At 43.9% G+C, this 23,929-nt stretch overlaps 1 protein-coding gene across 19 annotated transcripts in view; it reads left to right on the top strand.

The window, feature by feature from the left end:
• The window catches only part of NFIX (nuclear factor I X), a 1,024,880-nt gene extending 1,002,416 nt beyond the window's left edge, over positions 1-22,464 (top strand). For all 19 annotated transcript variants that reach the window (XM_069231933.1, XM_069231936.1, XM_069231932.1 and 16 more), the window contains one exon: positions 8,261-22,464. In XM_069231933.1, the coding sequence (XP_069088034.1) occupies positions 8,261-8,275 (15 nt within the window). In that variant the 3' untranslated portion in view covers positions 8,276-22,464. The remainder of the gene's footprint in view (positions 1-8,260) is intronic.
• Positions 22,465-23,929: the final 1,465 nt, after the last annotated feature.

Raw genomic sequence — 23,929 nt, 5'->3', positions numbered from 1 at the left:
AAAATATAAAGAAAATGTAATTTGATGTAAACACAATGGGTATCAAGAAGCAAGTAGAGATCACGTAATAAAAGAAGGGAATATTACTAAAGATCATCTATAGACCGAGCAGAAAATGTTTGATGAATCTGTGGAGTTGCATTTGAATGACCTATTAGAGAGGAAAATAATATTTTCAGCTGGAATGAAAAATACTATTTTCACATGGATATTTTTACCCTCAGATTCTTCACCTTTAGAGTATCTGCAGGCACCAGACTAGATCAAGAGAATTCTTCAGCAGTGCTCCTGCAACTTGACAAGTGGCGCTGTGTGACACCCGGGTGACTCTGTACCACCCGAAAGTGTTGGAGGAGAACTGCATAAAGCTCCATCTCTGTCCACTGATGTCAGTTCTTTTCTTTTCAAACACGTTGACACAGATTCCGAGTTGTGCACCCAACTTTGTTGGTTTCCTGAAACATTTTTTTCTACACTGTGCTAGCGATATTTCCCCCAAAGATGGCATACTTCAAGCAAGACAAAGATGTTGGTCATAGATCCACACAACATGTGTTTCTGGTGCTTGGGCTCCGGTTACGATTCAAAGTCTTGAGATAAATGTGTCCTCATCACCTGAAAGCTATCCAGGAGTGGGAGGGGAACTCTACTTGCTGAACATAAGAAGAGGTCAAAACATAAGTCCTGCTCCAAGTTGCTGAATCATTCATGATCTTGGTTAAGAGGCTGGGACTACGTGGAGTCCTGTTCCCATTTGAAATCTTTAAAAAAAAACAGGCTCTAAGCACTGGAAAGCTAAGCAGGACTTGACCCCAAACCGTCAGTCAAAATTAGACGTGAATATGCGATGTTGGCAGCCAAAAGATCATACCCCACAAGTGTCTTCTGATTTCAATCCAGTCCCGCAACTAGTCCTGTATGTGCCGAATTTCCCAGGCAGTCATTGACCACACAACAAACAGCAGTCTTCAAATGTGTGGGATGGAAAAACAGTCAGCAGCCATAGTATTACCACTAAATAATGCAACTAATTTAGTCAGTGCTTTTGCTTTAAAAAAAGAAGTATGTTAATGCAGTTGTAGCTAAAGACTACACCTAAAATACAAATGTATTCAATGAAAGCCTGTCCTGAATTAGAGATATATGTAAAAATGTCTTTCTTTGATAGAGACTTCTTGCCGCAGACCCCTTACTTTAGAATATTCCCCAGGCGTCGTACTAATTTCGGACATTTTTGGTGAGTAGTACCCCTGAACACCAGTAGGTGGCGTTGATCAGCTCCGCATGGTGTCGTCTGTGTTCTCCTCGCCAAAAGTGACTTGTGTCATGCCTATTTACATCAGTTCTTTTTTTCTGCACTAGCCAGAGCAGATACGGAGGAGAGCTAACCCAGTCACTTTTTGGCGGACCTTTTTCGACCCTTTTGCCAAAGATTTTTTAGACTTTGTCTCCTAGTGTGAAGGATGTCCACCAAAAATGCAGGGTTTGAGCCATGTGACACCTGTCAGCGACAGTTGTTGGTGACGGACCCACATTTGGTTTGTCTCTGGTCTCTTGAGCGAGACAACGACGCTAAGACATGCGAGGACTGCCAGACCATGCACCCTCAGGCACTGAGGAAGTGGTCCATCAAGCTCCTCGCCACCTGACACCGCTCAACTCCACAACGCTTCATATCTCAGTCGCAAGGGAGTTCTGAAATCACTAGTGAAGTAAGACCCGGCAATTGCCATTCCACTCCAAGTTGTCAGGTAAGCCCCACAAAAAGATTTCACCATAAAGTCTTCGGTCGAGTTGCGGTGCTGTTGGCACTCGAGGCTTAGCTCTGCGTAAGAACCTGCGCCTGGGCAGTCTTTGCACCTCCCTGAATTTCTGGGAGCCATAGTGACCCTGCCCAACTGAAGCAATTTTATGAGGCCATGGACTTCATTTTTGGGTGGCCTGAAGCACCTGGAGTGCCCTTGGGCCCCATGGGTCCAGGAGGGGCACCTACTGGTCTTCCGGCGGCACATTCATACTCTGCACCAATTTGACTACAAGGATACATTGACGAATCCAGAGAGGCGCCGGTCAAACGACCTCGATCTTCCCCATTGTCCACTTCAGTGCTGACACCTCCAGCGCTACCAACTGGTATGAGGATCTGGGGGATGCAACTGGAATTAACACCTCACCAGACATTGGCCTAGTCTCTCCCCTACCTTGGCTACAGAGGAGGGTGCCTCATTTTCAGTGTTGATGCAGGGAGCGGCCGAGGTCCTGGACCTTACTCTACCCTCAGTAGCAGTCAAGACGAATGTCTTGGCGGAGGTGCTTCAGCCGGGAGTTGCTCCCAGTGAAATATTTCTCCCTTTCAATAAATCCCTTACTGATGCCCAACTTTGGGCCCGGTCCAAGACCTGCACAGGGGCTCCTGTGCATAGCGCAATTGCCTGCTGCATCACCACACCCCGGGGAACCCAAGATTACTACCCAGCACGTCACCCCGGACAGCTTGGTGGTCCAAGCCTCCACCTCCAAAGATAACCCCGGCACATTCCATACTACTCCTCTGTACAGGGAATCCAAAAGATTGCATTCCTTTGGGAAGAGGCTGTTCTCCTCTGCAAATCTGGCACTGCGGTCAGTGAATGCCACATGCTTCTTGGGCCGATACCCCCATTTGATCTGGGACTTGATTGCACAAGTACTGCCTATGGTTTTGGAGATGCCCAAGCCATACTCCCTCAAGCAATTGCTGATGGGAGGTATGCAGCCAGATTGGCCATACAGTGTTGACTGGAGATGACAGACTTACTGGGCAGAGTCATTTTATCATTGTGGCCTTAGACATCATGCCTAGTTGAGAACAACTGGCTGTTCAGGGGATGTCCAACTTTTGCTCATGGACATGCCCTATGATGGTTTCTGGTTATTTGGAGAGATGTCTGACTTGGCACTAGAGCGCTTTAAGGACAGCAGAGGTACGGCCAGGTTCTTAAGCCTCTCCATGGTTCCTCATCAAACCGAGTCCACCCTTCTATGGCCATGTGAGATGCTTCCAACTGCATCTTTACACACCCAGTCACCTGTCCAGCAAACTGTGCAATCTTTCTGTTGAGCCAGTCCACCATCCCTCTGGCAGCCGTAACCAGTAACCCCCTATAGCTTGCCCTCTGACTATCACGGGGATCCGGTGGGAGCGGGATACACCATTACCTGCACCACTTTCCATCTGACCATTGAGTTTTGCAGCTTGTCCAAAGGGGCTACCACCTCCCCTTTGTGACCACCCTCTCCCGTGCCACATACTTATGACAAGCTGACAGAGGACCACCTCTCCTTGCTCCTTCAGGAGGTGTTAGCTCATGTGGCCCAGAGAGCTATAGAGAAGGTGCCGGCATCGGAAGTAGGTTGTGGTTGCAAGACCCACTACTTTTTCGTGCCCATGCAGGAAGGAGACCATCCTATTCTAAACCTGTGCCTTCTCAATCTCTTCCTGAAAAAGAAGAAATTCAAAATGCTTGCACATGTCCTATTTGCTCTGGACCTAGGAGACTTGATAGTATTGCTGGACTTACAGGACGCATATGCTTACATCCCTTCCTGCCTCCCCACAGGTGTTACGTGTGGTTCACAGTCAACAAAAAGCACTTTCAGTTTGCTGTGCTCCCTTTTGGCCTTTTCAGCGCCCCTCATGTTCACGAATGTGATGCTGGTGGTAGCAGCTCATCTGCGGATGTCAGAGATTCCAGTCTTATGCTCCTCCAAGATTGGTTGATGAAGGTGGGCTCGCCCAGGCAGTTGCCTCCCACCTCTAGTTTGCGGAAAACCTTCTGCAGTTGCTAGAGTTCACTACCAACGTGCCAAAGTCACACCTGACTTCTTCTCAGGAGCTTCCTTTCCTCAGAGTTTCTCTGGACACAGTGCAGTTTCAGGCCTTTCCTCCTGAGCTGCGAGTCCAGGATAGCAAGACTATGATACCGATATTTTGGCCTATGTCTTGGATTTCAGTGTGACTGACTCTAAGGCTGTTGGGCCTTATGGCCTTCTGCATCCTTCTTGTGACACATGCTCATCGGCATATGAGGGCTCTGGAGTGAGACCTAAAATTCGAGTGGGCATAGCATGAGGGGACTCTCTCCGAGATGGTCCAAATGTTTGAGGGAACTGTAAAAGACCTGCAATGGTGGCTAACAAACCGCGATAGGATCCATGGCAGAACCCTCTCCCTTCCCCAACCAGAGCTGACTGAATTGACAGATGCCTCAGTTCTGGGTTGGGATGGACATCTGTGAGAGATCAGAAAACTCTGATCTTGGGCGGACTCCACATCAACCTGTTGGAGCTTTGAATGATCAATTTGGCATTGAAGGCCTTTCTTCCTTCAATCGGGGGACCGCTGGTACAGGTGTTCACGGACAGCACCACCGCCATATGGTACTGCAACAAACGGGGTGGAGTGGAGTGGAGTGTTGGACCCTTTGTCAAGAGTCACTACACCTCTGCATGTGGCTGGAACACCCAGGCATAGTCCTGGTGGTTCTGCATCTGGTTGGGTCTCTGAACGCCAGAACAGATTAACCGTCGATGCCTAGGATCACAAATGACTTCTCCATCTGGAGGTGGCTCAAGGTCTCTCCCAATAATGGAGAGAATCTTAGTTAGATCTGTTGGCCTCATAAACAAGCAATGTCAGCAGTTTTGTGCACTGAAGTTTCCAAGGCGGCTTTTGCTTGGTGATGCTCTGTGTCTCAAGTGGAGCTCAGACCTCCTGTACGCCTTTCTGCAAATGCCACTCTTGCCCAGAGTTCTCAAGAAAACCAGGAACAACTTGGCCTAAGCATTTCGTGTGGCTTTGCATTGAGCACAGAAAACCTGGTATCCCAAACTAATGAGCATGAGTAATAGTCCTCCAATAAGGCTGCCTCTTCAAGAGGATCTCCTGTCACAGCAGCAGAGTAGGTTTCTGCACATGAACCTAAGAATGCTTCTCCTTCACGCATGGAGATTGAGCAGCAACTGTTAATAGCTTTTGAGGTTCCGACCGAAGTCTGCAATGTGATATTGGCAGCCAAGCATCCCTCTACCAAAATGTTATACGCCTGCCAATGGAGCAAGTTTATGACATGGTGTGCATTCTCAGGTTCTATTGTTCATTCTTACCTTAATCCAGCAGGGTTCTGCTTTGGGCACATTAAAAGGATATCTCTCTGCCATCTCAGAATTTTTGTGGTTGTCAGATTAGCCACCCCTGTTCAAATCCCCTATTGTACATAGGTTTATGAAAAGTCTCCAACACATGTTCCCACCAGCACCCTTCATTATGTCCCAGTGGGACCTTAATTTGGTTCTTGCATTTTTTATGTGTTCTCCTTTCGAGCCTCTACTTAACTGCACATTTAGGCTTCTCACTATAAAAACGGGCTTCCTAGTAGTGACATCTGCCCAGAAAGTCTGTGAGTTACAGGCACTGTTAGCACATCCTCCGTACCTTACTTTTTATCTAGACAAACTGATCCTTTGCACTAGAGCATCCTTTCTACCAAAGGTGGTTACTCCCTTTCACGTAGGCCAGTCCATAACTTTGATCCTCCTCACCCCTCTAACAAAGAGGAGAGTTTGACCACAGAAAAGAGTTGTGGGTGGATGAACAACTCTTTATGGGGTATGTCGAAGCCAAGAAAGGAAAAGCGGTGCAGAAACAGATGGTCTCATGATATATAGTGCTCTGCATCAAGATCTGCTACGTATTGGTCAAAAAGCAACCTCCTGAAGGTTTGCAAGCTCATTCTACGAGCAGCTGCGACCAGTACTTTAGCTCTTGGAGTGTCTGTCCTGGATATCTGTCAGGCAGCAATATGGGCTTCCCTGCACATGTTTATGAAGCACTACTGCCTGGATAGTGAGGTCCAGCGAGACGGTCACTTTCCCTGTTCGGTCCTACAGGACTTTCCAGTCTTCTCCATATTGAGGCCCCACCTCCGGGTAGGTATTGCCTGGATATCTATTCTAAGGTAAAGAATCTGCAGATGGAAGTCTTTATCAGAAGAAAAAGTTACTTACCTTTGGTAACACCTTATCTAGCAGAGACTGTTTCCTTACTGACCTACCAATCCTCCCTGCTGTGCGAACAGATTTAGAGTAAAACGTTGTTCCCCTTTTAAGGGTCTAGTTTAATGCCTTGGTGATCAATGTTTCTTGTGGCTGTGCACGTCTGGCATGGAAAGTCACAAAAAGAAACTGATGTCTGCACGCCGAGGTGGTGCCTATATAGTCACTGCGCACATCAATTCTGGGGTGAGCGACATGACCACACCATGTGGATCCGAACAACGTCACATACCGGCATGCAGGGTTACTGCTCACCAAAGATTTCCGGATCCAGTCTGACAACTGGGGAATATTCTAAGGTACAGAATCTATGGCCTGATAGAGTCCTTCGCAGATGAGGCATTACAGTAGGTAAGTAATTTGTTCAACTGATGGGTTTTTGTCACAAAGTTAAAAATACCAAGCCCTTTCACATGAGCAGGACTTGCAAGAGCTTATAACTCAGCAGTAGGTGCATGCACTTGGATACATTGGTTTAACTGAGTTCAATCGCCCTCATCCACCTCTCAGATAATCTCCTTTCCATGAAAGACACCAGAGCAAACCTCAAAGTCTCTTTGAGTTGACTAGGTAAAGAGTATACAGTGGGCTGACAACACTTTCTTAGAGGTGCTGATCCTTCCCCTGAACTTAGTCAGTGTAGATTTCAGATTGTACATCCTGTCATACACTGCAGCTTGGTGACTTCTCCTAAGGCAGCACCAACCACATGCAGATCTGAAGAGCTTTGAAGCAGTCTCCTCTTTTAGGCAGGTTCTCCTGTGCAGGCCACACTTCAGCAATCCTTTTCCACAGCAGGCAAGGTTCTCCTTCCTTCAATACAGTCCACATATCCTTGGAGGAATCTGGATACATGTTTGGTTCCCAGTTTGGTTGAAGAGCTAGCAATCAAAGACCATAGCGCTGGAGTACAACAATCTTCTCAGCCATAATAATGTTGCGGTACTGATCCCCAAAACTGACCAATAAGCTCTAGTGCCGCCTTTGAATTCTCAGGGCACATCCAATCGGATTGTTCATGGCCACTTTATGTTGACCTCATGGCAGAAACCTGGACATTTAGACCCTTACACGGGCTAGTTCAAGCAGTCGAACTAACTTTGTTTAGTCATGCCAGACAGCTCATTCATCACACAGTTGCAAACAGGAGGGTGTGGTAAACCTAATAGTGCCCTGACTGGGAAAAAAGGAAGGAAGACTTTGAAAGAGAGAAACTGACCCCCAACCACAAATACTCCATCCCTTCTACAGAGAAACTCAAGGGAAGAAAAGGAATGCTGAAGTGCTCGCTCAGAGGTGAAAGACCTCAGCACCGTCACCCTAGAGCCTCCATTTTCTAGCACTATTCACACACCCAGCCAAACATGCACACCGGTTCGACACTACCCCTGTACCACACATACAATGCACATGCATCTTACATACAGATGGAAGTGAAAGATCTCAGCTATGTGAGGCTGGCATTTTAAACAATGGAGGCTTGTTGACATCTCCCACTTAAAGAGTGAGATAAAAAGGACTGTTAGTTCACTAAAGTCATTGCTCCCACTACTGTCTCACAAAACATGGGTAGGGATGACAGTAGACACTCTCCTAAACAGGGGTGCACTTCAGGTGTCCCCTCAACCTTAGAACCGTGATCTGGGTTTTCAGACCATTGCAATGGGATATCCTTTAGTGACCTTATCTTGTGTGATTGTCATGTTTGCTGGAGTAAAAAAAAAAAAAAAACACCCAGGGACTACAGGAAAATAAGAAAGGAAAGAACTGCACGCTGTCCAAAGCCATGAAGGAGGCTTTTGTGCACACATTTTCTGAAAGATCCTTTGACAGGTTTGTAAAAAGTACAAAGAAGGTAAACGTTGTTGGGATGATAAACTTACTGACTCTGGCAGTGAAGCGTTGTCTTTCATTGAAGACTTGCTTTCCCATCAGATCTGACCTATGAATCAAAGTGTATTCTCTTCAGGGGCGTATTTGACCACTAGCGTTTTTTTCTGTTCCACAATTATGCCTGTAACATTTATTTCTGCTTATCTTCAATGGCTCAGACTCTGGATTCTCTTCCTTTTGTCTGCATTGGTTTGGAGAGCTTTCTTTGTCAGCTGAGAAATCCCACAATGACTGTCTTTTTTATGGAGCTTGTTTTTTATGTCTTCTCTTCCAGTCCTGGTTCCTCTGACGAGATCTTCACGCAGTACAGAAAAGAAAACAAAATACAAATCTCTTTGTGAAATATTCAAGCTGATACGTCGCCAGACGACATCGTGGACCTTTTGCTGAAGGTACCAAGGAGGTGAAACCAGATGCAATACCTGCGACGAGGGGCAAAACCGCAATTCAACAACCAGATGCAATGAAATGAAATTAAGAAGAGAATTCGTAAATAAACGGGGTGACATCAAGAACTGGGAGGGGAGGTAGAATTCTTCATTCTCAATGAAGATAGTTCAGGTCTGCAAACAAGACAAAACGAGAGAGAGGGAACAAAACCTGCATCGCATCCACCATTGGAAATTATTTTTGTTACCTCCACAAGTAGGAAAAGGCCTGATTGCATCACAACACATCAGCACAGCTCAAAATGTGCATCTAGTGCAGTCTTGTGTTTGGTGGGAGATATTTTGGTAGGTGTCGGGATATAATCTATTATTTTTTCTGAGGAGCTGGGGATGAAATTTAAAATAATAGCTCTTGTTTCTTAATTATGCAAGATGCTTAAGATGCATAAGAATAATGCAGTGTTTATTGTTAACTTGACTGAACACCCATTTGGTAGAAGACCATTGTGGATAGCCATTGTTTTTAATGTCCATGTGGTGTTTCTCAAAGTCCTTCATCTAATCCTGTTCTCAGAAGCATTCTTATCTTTCATTGCTTCATCATTTCACCCTCACTTAGACTCCTGGGTCTGTCACCTACCAAGTCAATCTCACATGAGATATGCAAGTGTTCTCACCCAGATTGTATTTGCCCCCTTTCTCCTTGTCACCTGCTCATCCCATAGCTCTATTTGTTGTCCTTGGGTTTGGTTACTGCCCCCTTCCCCTTTTTGCCACCAAAACAGTTGAACAATTGAAACAGTTGATGGCAGAAGCATGCCTTTGCAGACTGAGGAGGTGCAGACATCAGCCTCCTCAGTTGCACATTCACTAAACCAGGCTTTCTTATTACAGGTACTTGGCTGTAGGTGTGGAACAATGACCATAACAGCATTAGTTTTTCTGAAGGAGATTGCCAGATAGCCTCTTTCTGCTGACAAAGCAACCACAAATGGACTCAAACATAAGATATTTTAACCTAAAACCGATTCCTTTGAATCTGGTTGCTTTGCCCCAGCCTGTGTGCTCTCCGACCTTACAAACATGTTCTTTACTAACGGAAGGTCCCATAAACTGTCTTTCATGAAGCAAGGTGTCATGGCCCACTTTGAATAAGCGATCGGTTCCCGCACTTATGATTTAAGATTATCAGGAAATAGCTTAATTGTAAAAGTGTTTTTTCAGTTAAAGGCATGAGAGGGACACTCCTTCTCAATATGAAAGCCCATGAGTCTCACCTTCGGAAAAAACATTAGAACAACCAACCATTAAAACCTATCTATTTTGCCTGACTCTTGTGCTGTGAGCTGTGTTCCTTTCCCAGTCTAACAAAGCCTTTGTTTCTTCACTCATCTTATCAGACTTTTTGGCCTGCCTCCTGCTAATTCTTAGGCAAACCTCTGTCTTTTAAGTACCACTCCACTGTGCCCCCAACTGACATATTGAGTTTTTGCCCATGGATCTAAACCCTTCCCCGTAATAGCTGTGTACCTCATCACTTTAAAATCCAATTTTAGATGTTTTCTTCTGAGTTTGTCATGCAAACCAGCAGTAGGTGGTGATTGATGGAAGTGTACTTGGAAGGTAGGAAGAGAGGTAATTAGTTGCTAAAATACGGGTGGGTTTGAAAGAAAGAGCTAAAAAATACTACACATGCTCTCACCAAACACAAGATGCATATCATTCTATAATGCAGGACAAATATTTTGCAGCCACTGGTTAATCAATAAACACTCCTAGTTCCTTGACCGTCTTCAAACAAAGTCACTCTTCTTTTTTGCAACACCAGTGAAATGTTTTCTGAAATACACGGATGGACATCCAAGACCCTGTTCAAATAACAGGGATCATAGCAAGAAGGATGATGCCAAGTGTATCCTTATGTTTGGATCCCTCAGCGCAATCACATCCAGTTTTCTTCAGTAAGTCTTGCAGCTGCCATTGATGACTGGGAAATTGGCAATGTTTCCCTGCAAGTTTCTTTTCACCTTCTGCTTTGGGCATTTTCAGCTTTCCTCTCCAGGAACCCTTCTTGTCTTTGCTGGTCTGAGTCTGACACTCGAGGCTTCTTAGAACTTGGAGATGAAGTGGGTCATTCCCTATTATTCTATGGGTCTGACTAACCATTTGAGGCACTGCCACAATTTGGGGATGTTCAGTCGGAAACTGCAAGTTTATTTCTCCAAGGGATGCGTACAGCAAAGGTTTTATTGCTTGACTTCAAAGTGCGGTGACTGTGACTGGAAGGGTCAATATAGTGAGGCAATTTGTATTTTCTATCTGAGCCTCGGATTGATCCTACCTTAGCACCTTTGTGGCGTATAGGCACCTGTCCCTGCTACCTGTACCGTCCCTTTTTTCACACTTTATATCCCTTGTAATGTCAGTCTGTAGGGGACCTTGTTACATGCACAGTCCCATCCCACACCTGGTGCCCCTACTAATGTCGATCTGTGGGCTGATGTCAATGTCCACGTGCTGACTGCACAATCCCCTCTCACACTTGATGTTTCTTCTAAGGCTGGTCAGTATGTTAGAACCCTAGCTCCTGTGGTATCTGATGGTGGCTTCACAATGGAATGTTTGAGCGAGGAGTCCTGATTTCTGCCACAAGATGCACCTCACTTATACTGTAGGGGGTGGCCGAGCAGGGCTTGGGGGATCTTTCTCTGGGAAATGCAGAGTCAGCCTCCCGTCAGTGGTTTTCTATGTTTACTTCAATCATTTTTGCAGATGAAGAAGACTAGTTGAGGATCCCGGCATTGTGATGCCACATTTAAGCTAGGTAGACTTTGTTTAAAAACCTGACACAGGAGGGTTTCACCTCATAGAGAAAAAAGACAACACATTCAATGTTTGACAGAGTCTGCTCACTTTACTACTTGTGTTTCTGTAATGGGTGTAATAATCATCAGCTTTTGCCACCGCCAGAAATAGCCCACTCTTACAGGGCAAGAACAATTAAATACAACATAAATATATATACATATCTCTCTATATATATATATATATGAGAAACTGCTAACTTTGTATCCTGCTAAAGATATTACTGGTGTGGGTGCGGCTGTTAGTCATAGGATTTGCGATTGTGTTGCCAGTGAAGACACAAAGGAACAAAATAATACACACAGGAGTCTCATCTGCCTCTTCCTCGTATAAATAGGTATAAGCGCACCTCTCTCCTGAAAGTAACAGTGCCACCCCAATCTCCTTTTCTCCCGCTGTTCCCCTAGTCAGTTTCCAAGCCCCCGTTTATTGCCCCCGGGTGCATGATTAGTTCAGTTCGGCCTCATTCTTAAACAGTGCGCTTTCTGAGTAGGGCTCCAAAAACAAATGCAGGTTAGGGCTTTCTAAAGGCAAAGTGACACGTTCAACTTTAACTCAAAGCTCTCCTGGATCAAAGGCAACACATTGGCACCAGCCAAGGGGGGGTCTGACGTGATAAGTGGCTGCTGGCTATGAGTGAGCAAGTCAGCTGTTATTTATATATATATATATATATATATATATATATATGTATATATATATATATATATATATATATATATATATACCTCTTTATTACCATTCTTGAGTATTTCTCTCTTTCACTAATGGTATTAATTAAACAGCATATTACTCTGTGGCGTGTCATCATATATGGTTTATGGCATGCTGATCTTTCATGTCTATTACTCATAAACATAGGCATTTCAGGTGACCCAAACCACACTCTTATGGCATAGTAAGTACATAATAAGAGGCAGGGATGACCAGAAGAAGGCAAGGTATAAGAAAAAAATCCTTTCCCATACTATGGTGATAACATGGTATATGAACTTTGCACCACAATAATAAACGTCTTGCTATCCACATCAGAATAGGAAACACCCTAAAATTCACCACTTACAATTTTCACCAAAGCACCAGTGGCATGCGAATGAGCAAATTCATGAATTCAGTCATTGGTCTTCAAAAATAATTAGCAGCATAACTGGCACATTTTGAAACTCTGGGCCTCATTACGAGTTTAACTCGTTCCTCCATCAGGCCACCTGTGCGGCCTGAACATCGCCAGCCCCATTAAGAGTTAATCGCAGTGCCTCAACATTGATGCCGTCTACTAATGGATTTGTAATTCAGGCAGTGGAATGCGTGACTGGGCTGTTCATGGGGGCCCCTGCACTTCCCATGCCAAGTGCATGGGCTGTGCAAGGGACCCCGATGCCCCCATTCCACCAGCCTTGCCATGTCGGTATGGGGACTCATAATCCCCCAAGGCAACGCAACGCTGCCTGGAGGATTATAACTGCCCAGACCGCCAGGCTGCAGCCTGGCGGCAGCCTGGCAGAGTCAGCAGTCAGACCATGGTGGCTCCACCACGGTCCTAATAGGGCAGTCGGACCGCCCTGTCTGCGGCGGTCCAACCGCTATCGCGAGTGTGGCGGCCTTGAGACCGCCACCCTCGTAATGAGGGCTTCTGTCTCCTTGGGGTCTTGATCAAGACTGCTCAGTGTCCCACTTCTGTTGCTGTATATAGTTTATATGAGTTATATTAAACAGAAGAATGATTGAAAGGAAACATCTATGCTGCTAATCATGATTAAGAGCCTTTGCATTGCCAGAAGGTATAATGTTACATTTGTATAAAGATATTCACTGAGGGTCCAATGAGAAGCATAAGTGGCCACAAAAATCGTGATGAAGAGGCATTAAAAGGGTTTAATAAACTTTTTAAAAAAATGAAAAAATAGTAAACTTCAAAAAATGAACTACATATCCACGATCCCTCAAAAAGAATAACTGAACTAGATTATACATAGTGATAAAAGTGGGAGACCGACCAGCCGTGATCACGACTAACACGTCGTCAATGTTACTTATTATTTTTTTATTAACATTAATGATTTTGCATTTTTTTGTGCCACTGCTTCATTGGTGTGAACTGGGAGGGTTGGGATATTTTTGACACAAAGACGGCTGCCTGCTTAGTGAGCACTAACTGAAGCTTTCCACTGTGACAAGACCAAATCACAACATAGGGGGTGATTTTTTGCAACATTTGCCCAAATACTAAAATTGCAAATTTATGCTATTTCTACTTTCTTCTTGATAAAGGTTGCCTTATCTTTCTGCACCCCCACAGCACCAGGGTGCTTCATGCTCCTGCTGTAAGAGGCATTCATATACCTTTCTGCACTTATTAGTACTACTGTGTCCTCTCTTCTTAAATCCGTGCCCCAAAAATAAATGACCAACTCATTAAAATGAAGACGAGTTTGCCCAGAATTGAAAGGGTCCCCCAAATTAAAAGAAATGTTGAAAATTCGATTTACTGGTCATTGAAAGATCTTACTGCGCTTTTCAGAGATGCACTATAGGATTAGTGAGACTTGGTTTTCATGCATGATCAAATAATAAAATGATCAAATCGAAAAGAAAAGTGGATCAACTGTTCCATAGTAAACAGAGTGAAAGTATTCAGATTCGTTATATTTTTTATGTATTCCATAGCTGATACTCCTGTTCTGGTTATTATACAGCGCTTGCATTACTGTGAAGCATTCGGAGACAGACTTTTAAAAATTCAGATGTATCCATGCCTGAAAAAGGAGGGGCCTTGAAGCTGCTCTGAGTGTCCTCCAAAAGAAGCCCATCAAATATGTGACAACACCACTTACCCAGGCAAACCAAGGAGTAACCTTGAGAAAGTTTAGTGGCTAAGTAAGAATACTGTCTTACATTCATGTTTATGAAAAATGCCTTTGGTAGGGACATTTTAAAAGGAGGCAGTAGGTTGTTCTAGAAGGAAATCTATACAATTAGCCTCAGAATAGTAGTCCTTCAAACAAAACATCAGTTGTACCATATTTTGACTAATAATAAAAATCCGCTCTGAAAATAGTGCTTCACTGCTGGTGGTCCTACATGAGGAGGCCCAGTTTGTGGGTGCTACTGGGAAAGTCTCACTGCTACCAGAGTGCTGCTCTTTGCTGCCTCCTCCCTCATTATTCCGTCTGCACCAGACATCATCCCAGTGACAATTGTGTGTTGGCATATAGCTCTTTCAAGATTGATGCCTTTGTAGATTCATTCCCCATGTGTGTGAATAGTGCTTTGAAGTGCCGATAAGTCAAACCAGCCGCTTTACTACTGTTCTAGCTTGAGGATGGCTTTGAGCAAGAGAGAGAAATATCAACTTTGGGGAAGAACAGCTAACAAGGAATTCATTAACTGTTCTGAGTTAGCCAGCTAGGAATGTTATATTTTGGTCTTGGTGCACCCGTCCTCTTTCAGCACTTTGGAAACATTTAACCGGTGTTGCTGTTTGCTTATTTGAGAATGGGGTCCTTCCCACCGTACCGCTATGGTACCCTGATTTAAAATCTTACACATTCCCCATATCTGACCTTGGACCCCTCAGTGTAGTCTCACTCATTCCTCACAGCCTTACCCTTCACTGTAGCCTCTCATTCCACAGTTACTGACCCAGTGTATATCGTCAAAGTATCTTGCTGTCAGCACTTTGCTGGACTTTTAGTCTTTAGTGCTGTGGGTCTTACTTGCCACGCCACTGACCACATAAAATTCAGAAGAGTTTGGCTTTTTCTCCTCATCATTCACCTACAGTACAGCAGCATTTTTTGACTCCTTCCCCCACATCACCGGCTGAATATAAGACAGCAGCGTTTGACACTTTCCCCACAACACTTTCTCTATGTAATACAGAGGTGCTTGCCTCCTTCCCACCTCACTGGCCGTGCCTCATCCTCTGGCATCTCACTTATTCCACGGTCATTTCTGGTGGTACATATTGCTGTGGCACTATGCCTATTCCAGTCACTTTTGAATTGTCATCTTTAGACCAGACCTTTCAAATTAGTGGCCTAGTGGCCTTTGCTTGACAGAAGTAAATCACATTACACTATGACATCGTGGAGATAGGTCAGTGCCCTTCTGTGGCACTAGGTGTGTTCCCACTGATCTGGCTCTCCCATTTTATCTGCTCATGGCTGGATATGTTCCCAGCTTTTGCAGCCCTTCTCGTCTCTGTTTTATCTCTAACAATCTCTTGCAAACAAAACTCGGTATAGCCACCAACAGAACAGCTCTCACAACCCAGGGAAACAACACAATCCATGTAAGGTAAGGCTCCAGCACCAGTATCCAAGACACCACCCCGTTCCATCATGTCGGCTCACATTGGTGTGTGTACTGCCCCGCCAGTGATTGCTTACCTCCCCTGAAGACCCACCTACATTCACAACTCAGCCTCTGTCAAAAGGCTGACCTCATTTTGGCCTGAGCGTTGCTCCTTTGTTATATTACGAGGAGAGATAAAGCATAGCTTGGAGTATTTGTGGCTGAAACAATAATCTTCATTTTCCTGTGTTTTTCATTATAAAAATACATCTCCAAACACACCTAAAGGTCTTTCTGTGACAGATGATCTCCATTGATGGTGTGCAGCGGGTCAAATCCACATAGCCTGGCTTTGACCAAGACAGGTTGTAAATCTAACTGCAAAAAATGGGTAAGGCCTCGTTTCTTGAAAGCAGTATATAAAAATAAAAAAAATAAGACTCCTCAGTTACATTCGAAACTTTTCAAAAGGTCATGTGAAAATCTTCAGATAATCATGGAAACCTTCAGCAGCTGCTGTACGCCTCGATCTGATGCTTATTTGCACTTTGTTTAGTTGTTTCTTTCAGGTTCCATAATGAAAGGCGTCAGTGGAATTTGCATTTGCACTATCCGACCCCACCACTCCTCATCACCAGCATTAAAGGAGCAACGCCAGGCCAAATGCATGTCTTTCTTAAAGTATGGCTCTGCTAGTTGATGGAGGTCTCTATAGAGCTCTCCCTTTCTTTCACCAGAGCCACCCTTCAGCCCCCTTTAACCCTATTTTTTTCACCAACCACTTTCTTTAAGAAAAGGAAAAAAAATGTATACAAAAAGTTTTTTAGAATCAACAGTCCACAAAGAGGGTGCGGTCTGAAACAAAATTAAGAAACATTATTGTACAAAACATGGAAAAATAGATAAAAACTGAAAAACATTTCTTTAAAAAAATTCAAAAAACAAAGAGGTGACATTAAATAAGCCTTTTTCAAATGAGCCAAGTGCAAATGTTTCGGATAGCTTAATATCTTTGTATGTTAGAGATTGTTAAGATGAAGAAGAAAAAATCTATTTTTGTTTAAAAAAATAAATGAAGTCCTGATGCCTAGGGGACTCTAAATAGCTTAAGCAAAACCAGCCTTTTAAGATGGGCACATTTTTTCTTTGTTTTCTTTTTTTATATATATATATATATATTACTTATTTCTGTGGGATGGCTGAAGGAATAATTTACAGATAGCGATAAAACATTTGGGAATACAAATTATGGTGCTGTCTAAGTTTTAACAAAAACAATGCATTCAGTTCTATACATAGTTTATTAATCAATCTCATGTTATTCGTCAAGCACGTTTCTAAGGAAAACACACGGAAACCCTCAACTTTTTTCTCATTTCGTATGTGTTTCGTTAAAGGGACAAAGGAGCCCTATCGTTAGGGCAGCAAAGCTGTACAGCCCTGTCGGAAGCATCGTTTGGGGATTCTGCCAAGTGAAGATGGAATATGTTTTTGTGGGGAGTAGAGGAGAGGTTTCAACTTGGTGGGCCACTGCTGAACTTATTTCCACCAATGTGCAATGTACAGGCACACCCCCAGCCCGTGCCTGCTCCTTTAACATGTAATACCCTTTATACTATTCAAATTATACCCCCACCACTTTGTTCAGGTACTTTAGGGTTCTACTTCAATTTTAATTTCCACTGTAAAAAAGTATTCCCAAGACTCTTGGCCTGATTTAGGTCTTGGCGGCGGGAATACTCCATCACAAGCATGACAGATATCCTCTCTGCCATATTACGATCCCCATAGGAGATAATGGGATTGTAATACGGCGCACGGGATATCTGTCATGTTTGTGACTGAGTATTTCCTCCACCAAGACCTAAATCAGGCCCCCTGTTCTCAAATTGTTACAGACTATATATACATCACAACATCAATAGCTATAATTATTTATTTTAGTGCCACATTATTTTGTACAGGATGAATCACACATCTGTAGGAAAATAAGAGCAAGCAATTAGTATGACATGCCTGCAATTTCACAGCATTGTGGAGAATATATTCCTGAATGGGAGGACTTGATAATAGGCCTGTAAGTGTAAAGTTTTTATTTTTAAGGAAGCATGAATTAAATGTCTGTTCAGTTGGATAAAGTCTCTATCTTACTAGCTTACAATTCGTTTCAAGTCTGTAGTTCACCCTTTCCAAGGTAGCTAGGAGGACCAGTTGCCCTCAAACATCATGCAGGCATTCTTTAAAACTAATTTTCAAGTTACCCACTGGGTTCATATGGACTCTGTTGTATGAAATATTAATATTTCAACGTAAATTCTCTGACTCAATATATTTAGCGGTATGCAAGGAAGAGGACTCCAGTAAACTGGTTAAGCTCCATTCAGCAAGCTGGGATTTAATTCTTAAATGTAATCACCTTTTGTATTACTCCATTTGCTGGAGTGCTAGACTTTGTAAAAAACTCTGGTGGGACCCTTTGTAAGAATAACAAATGTGTTGTCAGCAGTAATATGAACAGTTTATTGTCCGCATGCTTGTCAAAGTTACTGCTGTGACAATCAAGCCTTTTCCTGGAACTATGGCCCTAAGCACGGTGCAGGTTTGGAATACAGACCTCTTAAGATTTGTGTTATTCAGTTTTGAGGGTTTTATCTGCCTTACTTTAAAATGGGTGTGCTTTTCTTCCTTCCAAGTCGTATAAATAGCACCAGTTATTTTGGTTGCCATGAATTTTCGACTAACAATTTTGATCTGTCTTCAATGTATGTTTTGCATTGAACCTCTCAAACAGAGTTTTGGAGATCAAGCTTGGACATACAAATAGTCAGACAAACAGACTAGCAAGAGAAAAATGTGAAAGTATACAGCCTGGTTCTTGGTGAAATGCACAAGAATAAGTATAACATTCAAGGAGAAGCAAATGTGCTCATGAAAGAGCGCAGTGTGTCTAAGGGTCGGCTGCAAAATCTGTTTAACTTGCAGGTCACTGGATTGTGTGCCAGATGGTTACCTCAGTCTTTCATCTTTAGATGTCAATAAAATGAGCATCTTTGAGTTGTGCTCTAGAAACACTGAGCATTAGCACTGGGGAACAATTCAGTCTGTCCATGTAAATGGTTGACATGACCATGGATGTTTTTCCACCTTTGGCTCACTAAAGTAGCCATCAAGAACAAAAAACTATGCAGTGGTTTCACATGATGTCCATCGCTGTCGGCTGGTCGAATTGCCTTAGCAGGACATGTCTGGCCTTCTTTAAAGATGAAAGGATTTAGGGGGCCAGCGGTTGTTGGTGCTTCCCTTGACCTGATTAAGGAAGTGCCAGCCCCTTCAGCTTCAAAAAAATATAGATAATCTCCTGGGAAGAATTTTGCCGCAGATTGCCTTACTCTAAATCATGTTAAACTGGACTGACATCACAGTGCCTTTTTAACTCCCAGGGACAGAAGAATAACAAATTCAGCCGCAGGACATGGAAACTCGTTCGCGCCCTTCCACCCCTCCTTTGTCTCTTCCTACTTCCCATCACCAGCAGTCAAAAAAGGATAGGGGGGCAGTTGCCCATGAAGGTGGCACGAGGAGAGAGTATCTACTTTGCCAGCCATCGTCAATGGGTAGCAGAAGCTATACTTAAGCAGATTATTTTATGCAGCCGAGGTAAAGGTGTGCAATCATAGTGGTTACATTAGGTCACCATCACACAAAGTTCTCCAAATAAGTAACATTAGTTCCTGTTTGTTAAGTGTCAGCATTTTTACTCCAAATTCCATTTGCAAGTCAGTGTATTTGACAGTTTGAAAGCATGTCTTACTTCTCAGACCCTAAGGCAACCACACCCATATGTAAATAATACTTTATACTTAGCTACTTTCCTAGGCTAGTTTTCCGTGCCAAGTACTTTTTTTGCCCCAGTAATGTAGTAACCTTTAGGCAATCACACAAGAAACCAACATCAGCTCCTCAAAAGTTTCATATCTTAAAGTATGGGGTTTTCAACCCTAAAAATCAGACACTACGAGGTGACCACATAACCTTGGCGTCCAACTCCCCTTAAGAACGTAATGCTTCCAGTTTTTGCTTGGCGTACCCCAACGATTCGCCCACATGGCTACAGCAGCAGCACCGAAGGCAAATCCTTGCCTCTTTGAACAAGTTTCTTCCTGGGCTAAGAAACGCAGTATATACGTACAGATGATATATATATAGTACTAATGGAAATTGGTGTGCTTTATCTCGTCTTTCTCCCCTCGCTGTAGTAATTTCTTATGCTCTGTCTGCCCTCCTTTTCTCCTTGTTCTGCCCACCCACAGCTTTGACCCCTTTTCTCCATTCCCTGCTTTCTCTTTCCCCCTTTTCTGCACTGAAATAAAAGTAGTTGTTGTCTGTTCTGTTTCTCACTGTGTTTTTTAGCAGGAATGCTGTTTTAGCTACATGTTATATTGTCCATAAGCTTTCCACAGTGTACGGTGTACCATTTGTACCATTTGTACCATTGCTTGGTTTACTTCGGCTTTTCCATCAAATGGTTAATGTGTTATGTGAAACAAATGCAAATAAAAATGTTAAAAAAAACATTTCAAAAACAAAAAAGCCCAAAAATATGTACAAAAAATTGGTTGCGTTGGCCTACTGAAATGAAGCAGCACTTTGGGCAGAGCGGTGGGTGGGGGAGACAAGGTCTAGAAAAGGCAAAATACAGGATCGGGGGTGAAGGGGAAAACACGGACTGAACCCCCAACCTTAGGAAAAAACTCTGGATCATTTATTACAAGAACGACAGTGTGCCACAGTAACTCTTCTCGTAGCCCAGTAAAAGTCGCCTTCGTCTGAATGTGGGAAAAATAAAAGACATGAACTTTTGTAAGTCTAACTAGGTGTCCCTTGGGACCTCGTTTGGCAGCATAAGGTACTGCAGGTTGCAATGTTCAATGCAACACATCCCCAATAATTTTCGGTCGCCGTGCTGAAAAATGAAGTGCGGTGCCCGTTTTCGTAAAGGGAGGGGAGACAAGATTAATATGTAATTGAAAATAAAAATAAGTAAGAGGTTGCGCTATATCTATTTTCACGTAGTGATGTAAACGATCTTCTGATTGAGTTTGCGCTATATGCGTAGTTATGTAAAGTGCTCTTCTGATCGAGGATGCACTATATGAAACTTCACATCCTCAAGTGAAGCACTCAGACACCACCAAAAAACAGCAGCATGCCTAAAACAAGGAAGAGGAAGGAACAACATATGGCCACGCAGCGCAAAGCGGTGAAGCAAAAGAAAAAAATAGTGCGCCACACTAAGCTGATCGTGCAATTATCCATGTAACAGGGTCCGTCTGTAAGGTAGTAACAAACAGGCCTCAAGGCCGGACAAACGTGAAGCATTTTCTTATGAAATCAAGGGAATTTTGAAAGGTAGGCCAAGGAATGATTGAAAGTGATGGGCGTGGTGCAAGTCCATAAGTGTAGATTACATGTCGAGAGACAGTGCTTGTGCACTGCCTAGGCTCAAGCTTAAAATGGGATTTCATGAACCGAATGGTTTAACCTAGCGATTATCTTGGCTCCAATTGGTTGTGGCATAATAATGCTCTTGCCCCTGTCTAGAGTTGGGTGTCAGGTCTTAGAAGAGGCTCTAGCACCTCATGCCCTGGCCGCCTATGGCATCGCCCTGCTGCATTTGTAAAAATCAACAGCAGCAACAATCCATTTGTTGGTTGAGTGTCTTTGTTTCCTATATTTCTCTTAATAAACTGCTGGCAGAGGGTTTCTACATTCAAGGGTATGATGATCAAAAGGTTTAACTTCTTAGTGTAAACATAAAAAAACATACATGACGCATAATTTGGCCCCAAAAAAGAACTTTAAATGACGGGACGGATTTTGTATTTTCCTCCAGTACTGTTTTGTAACAAACCACACCAAGTTCTCGTCAGCCTTAGAAGACTGGTGTGCGTAGGCCTACTTGCTGAATCACTTAATCATCGTTTACAGCTCCTCAGAGGTCTGATGTCCCCAGTGTATTAATATTCCCGTTTTTATCATTTCGACCTCTACATTCTCATCTTTTTCCCCCCTCCCACAAGTCGTGGCTGTAATGCAATCATGAGGCAAGGAAGGGATGTGCGTAACATGCACTGCAGGTGTTTTTTAGGGCAAGGAGTAAAACAGCTGAAACGAAGAACGCACAGAAGGCTGGACAATGCTAGCAGAAGTGAATTGCGATTCTCCGTTTTTTTGTGAGTTTTTGCACCTTTTTAATGCCAGCCGCTATTAGGCGGCACAATTTGCAATGAATTTGACTTCAGCACTTTTGCTTGTGAGGGATTCCAATGTTAACCTGGTGCACCTTCTCATTACCTAAGAAATCGCACATAAAACGTTTTTTGCAGGACTGCAGCAATGACAGATCGATGTTTTGTCGTTTGCTGCCTGTTTCTTACTAAACAGCTGTCCAAAATGGTTGGACATGTCCAAACATGGACCAGCTTTAGAGAAGGAGTCACAGAGAATGGGGGTCTAAAGTTGAGCCACTACAAACATACAATGTGTGATGCATCCAGGGTGAGGCTGGACAAGGCCCCTGAGGCCTGGCAGGAGAAAGAGCTACTGGGTCACATCTGACTTCAGCCGTAGATTCCTGATTAAGCCCGACATGGGATCACTGGTTTCCTAAAATGTTTTTTTGCCCTACCGATAGACCTGGCAGGCGGCACTCCCCTCCACCTGCACAAGCACCCCTGTGGTGGGAGGTCATGCTCCAGGTTTCACCCGTGCAATCTCGCCCCTGTTCCTAGCACCCCGCCTTCCCAAAGTGCTACTTACTGGTGGTCTCCACAGCAATGTGCATGTGTTAATTACATTTTTCCATAATAAAAGTTTATAGAGCAGCGCCTTGTTTAACTGATTGAAATAAAGGATGTTCTTGACTGTACTGGATGTGGGTCTCTACTTATTGACACTATCACAGTTGACTAGTCTGTGCAGCTCGGAAGGCACCAGGAAGCTGATGTGTGGGATCAGTGCTTTGAAGTGAATGATGTACAAGAGTGCACAAGGGTATAAAGTCTGTCACCCGTAGGGTCAATTAGATACTGGGGATTGACCCAAGATACAGGGGTGACCACTCATACAATTGGATGGACTCAGAGAATGCCTAGTGTGTCACCTTTATGGCCAGATGGGCTCAAGAAATTAATGCAGAGCTATAGAGCGAGTCACCGCTAACAATGGAGTACCCAGTACACTGGGACTGGCAGACCTGCCCAGCCATTATTAAGCCAGCAGGTGGCTGCGGGGGTACAGGAGGCATTAGTAGAAAGGACAGACTCCTTTTGTCCTTTGTATGTTTTTTCCAAGCTTCACAGCCTGTGCTGGGGTGCAAGCCCAATGTGGGCTGCAAGCGACTCAGAAATGTAGAGCCCAATGTGCCTATGATGGTAAGATGCCAGCTTTGGGGTCTGTAGCCTAAACTCAGTCTGAAATATCCCAGTGCCTACATTTCCACCACTGAGTGCCACTCTGTACAAACTGCATAACTCGCATCACTTCACATGGTTGATATTACTGTTCATGTGGCTCATACACCACCGTGCGGACACTGGCTGCACAAACTGTATACCCTGCATAGCGCCAGATTAGTATTATCCCGTCATTATAGATTTAGAATGGAATCTAGGATCGCTGAATAGTAACAGTAACATGTGGAAGTGCTGAGCTCTCCTACTCCCTCTAGTAGCTACCATATCTCAGGTTTGTACTGCATGTCGTGAGAGAATCCTTGAGAAGAGCTCTGTCTGCTCTAACTTGTGTTAGACCTTATATTGGTTACTTTTCAATATTTACTTTATCCTCCCTGTACTGTAAACAACCCTATCTTCAGCTTTCATTGAACACGGCCATTGGCAGTGCCCCACCAACGCTGAGCAAGAAACCACTGTTGATGACAAAAATCACTTGGAAGGTGACGTAGTTGGCAATCCCTGTGGTGACCATTCCATCGACCATGACAGTGCATCCACCGTCAGTGGCAGTGATCACGTTGTCGACGGCAGGAATTCCTTTTCCGCCTTTAACTTTCCTGCATTCACCACAGAAGGTTTCTAGGCACACCCTAGTGTACATACTGGATACAGAATTGGAAGCTGATGTCAGCGACTAGGAGCAAGCATCAAACACAGCATACAGTCCTGCACAATTTGATTTTGCAACTTATACGAATTTGAGGAAAGGAATAGCTTCAGACCTTGAGTATTAGCTTCAGACCTTAGTGGAGGAAGACTGCCCACATAGTTATGACCTGGCGTAACTTTGGCATCCCCAAGGGACCCACCAGTGTGGCAAGTTCCTGGGACATTCATGAACACATTTCAGCAGATGGTGGGCAAATGCCAGAGGTT

This window comes from Pleurodeles waltl, chromosome 4_2, assembly GCF_031143425.1.
Source record: "Pleurodeles waltl isolate 20211129_DDA chromosome 4_2, aPleWal1.hap1.20221129, whole genome shotgun sequence".
In the NCBI taxonomy this organism is placed as follows: domain Eukaryota; kingdom Metazoa; phylum Chordata; class Amphibia; order Caudata; family Salamandridae; genus Pleurodeles; species Pleurodeles waltl.
The sequence above is the reverse complement of the archived record's forward strand: the minus strand, read 5'-3'. Positions and strand labels throughout refer to the sequence as shown.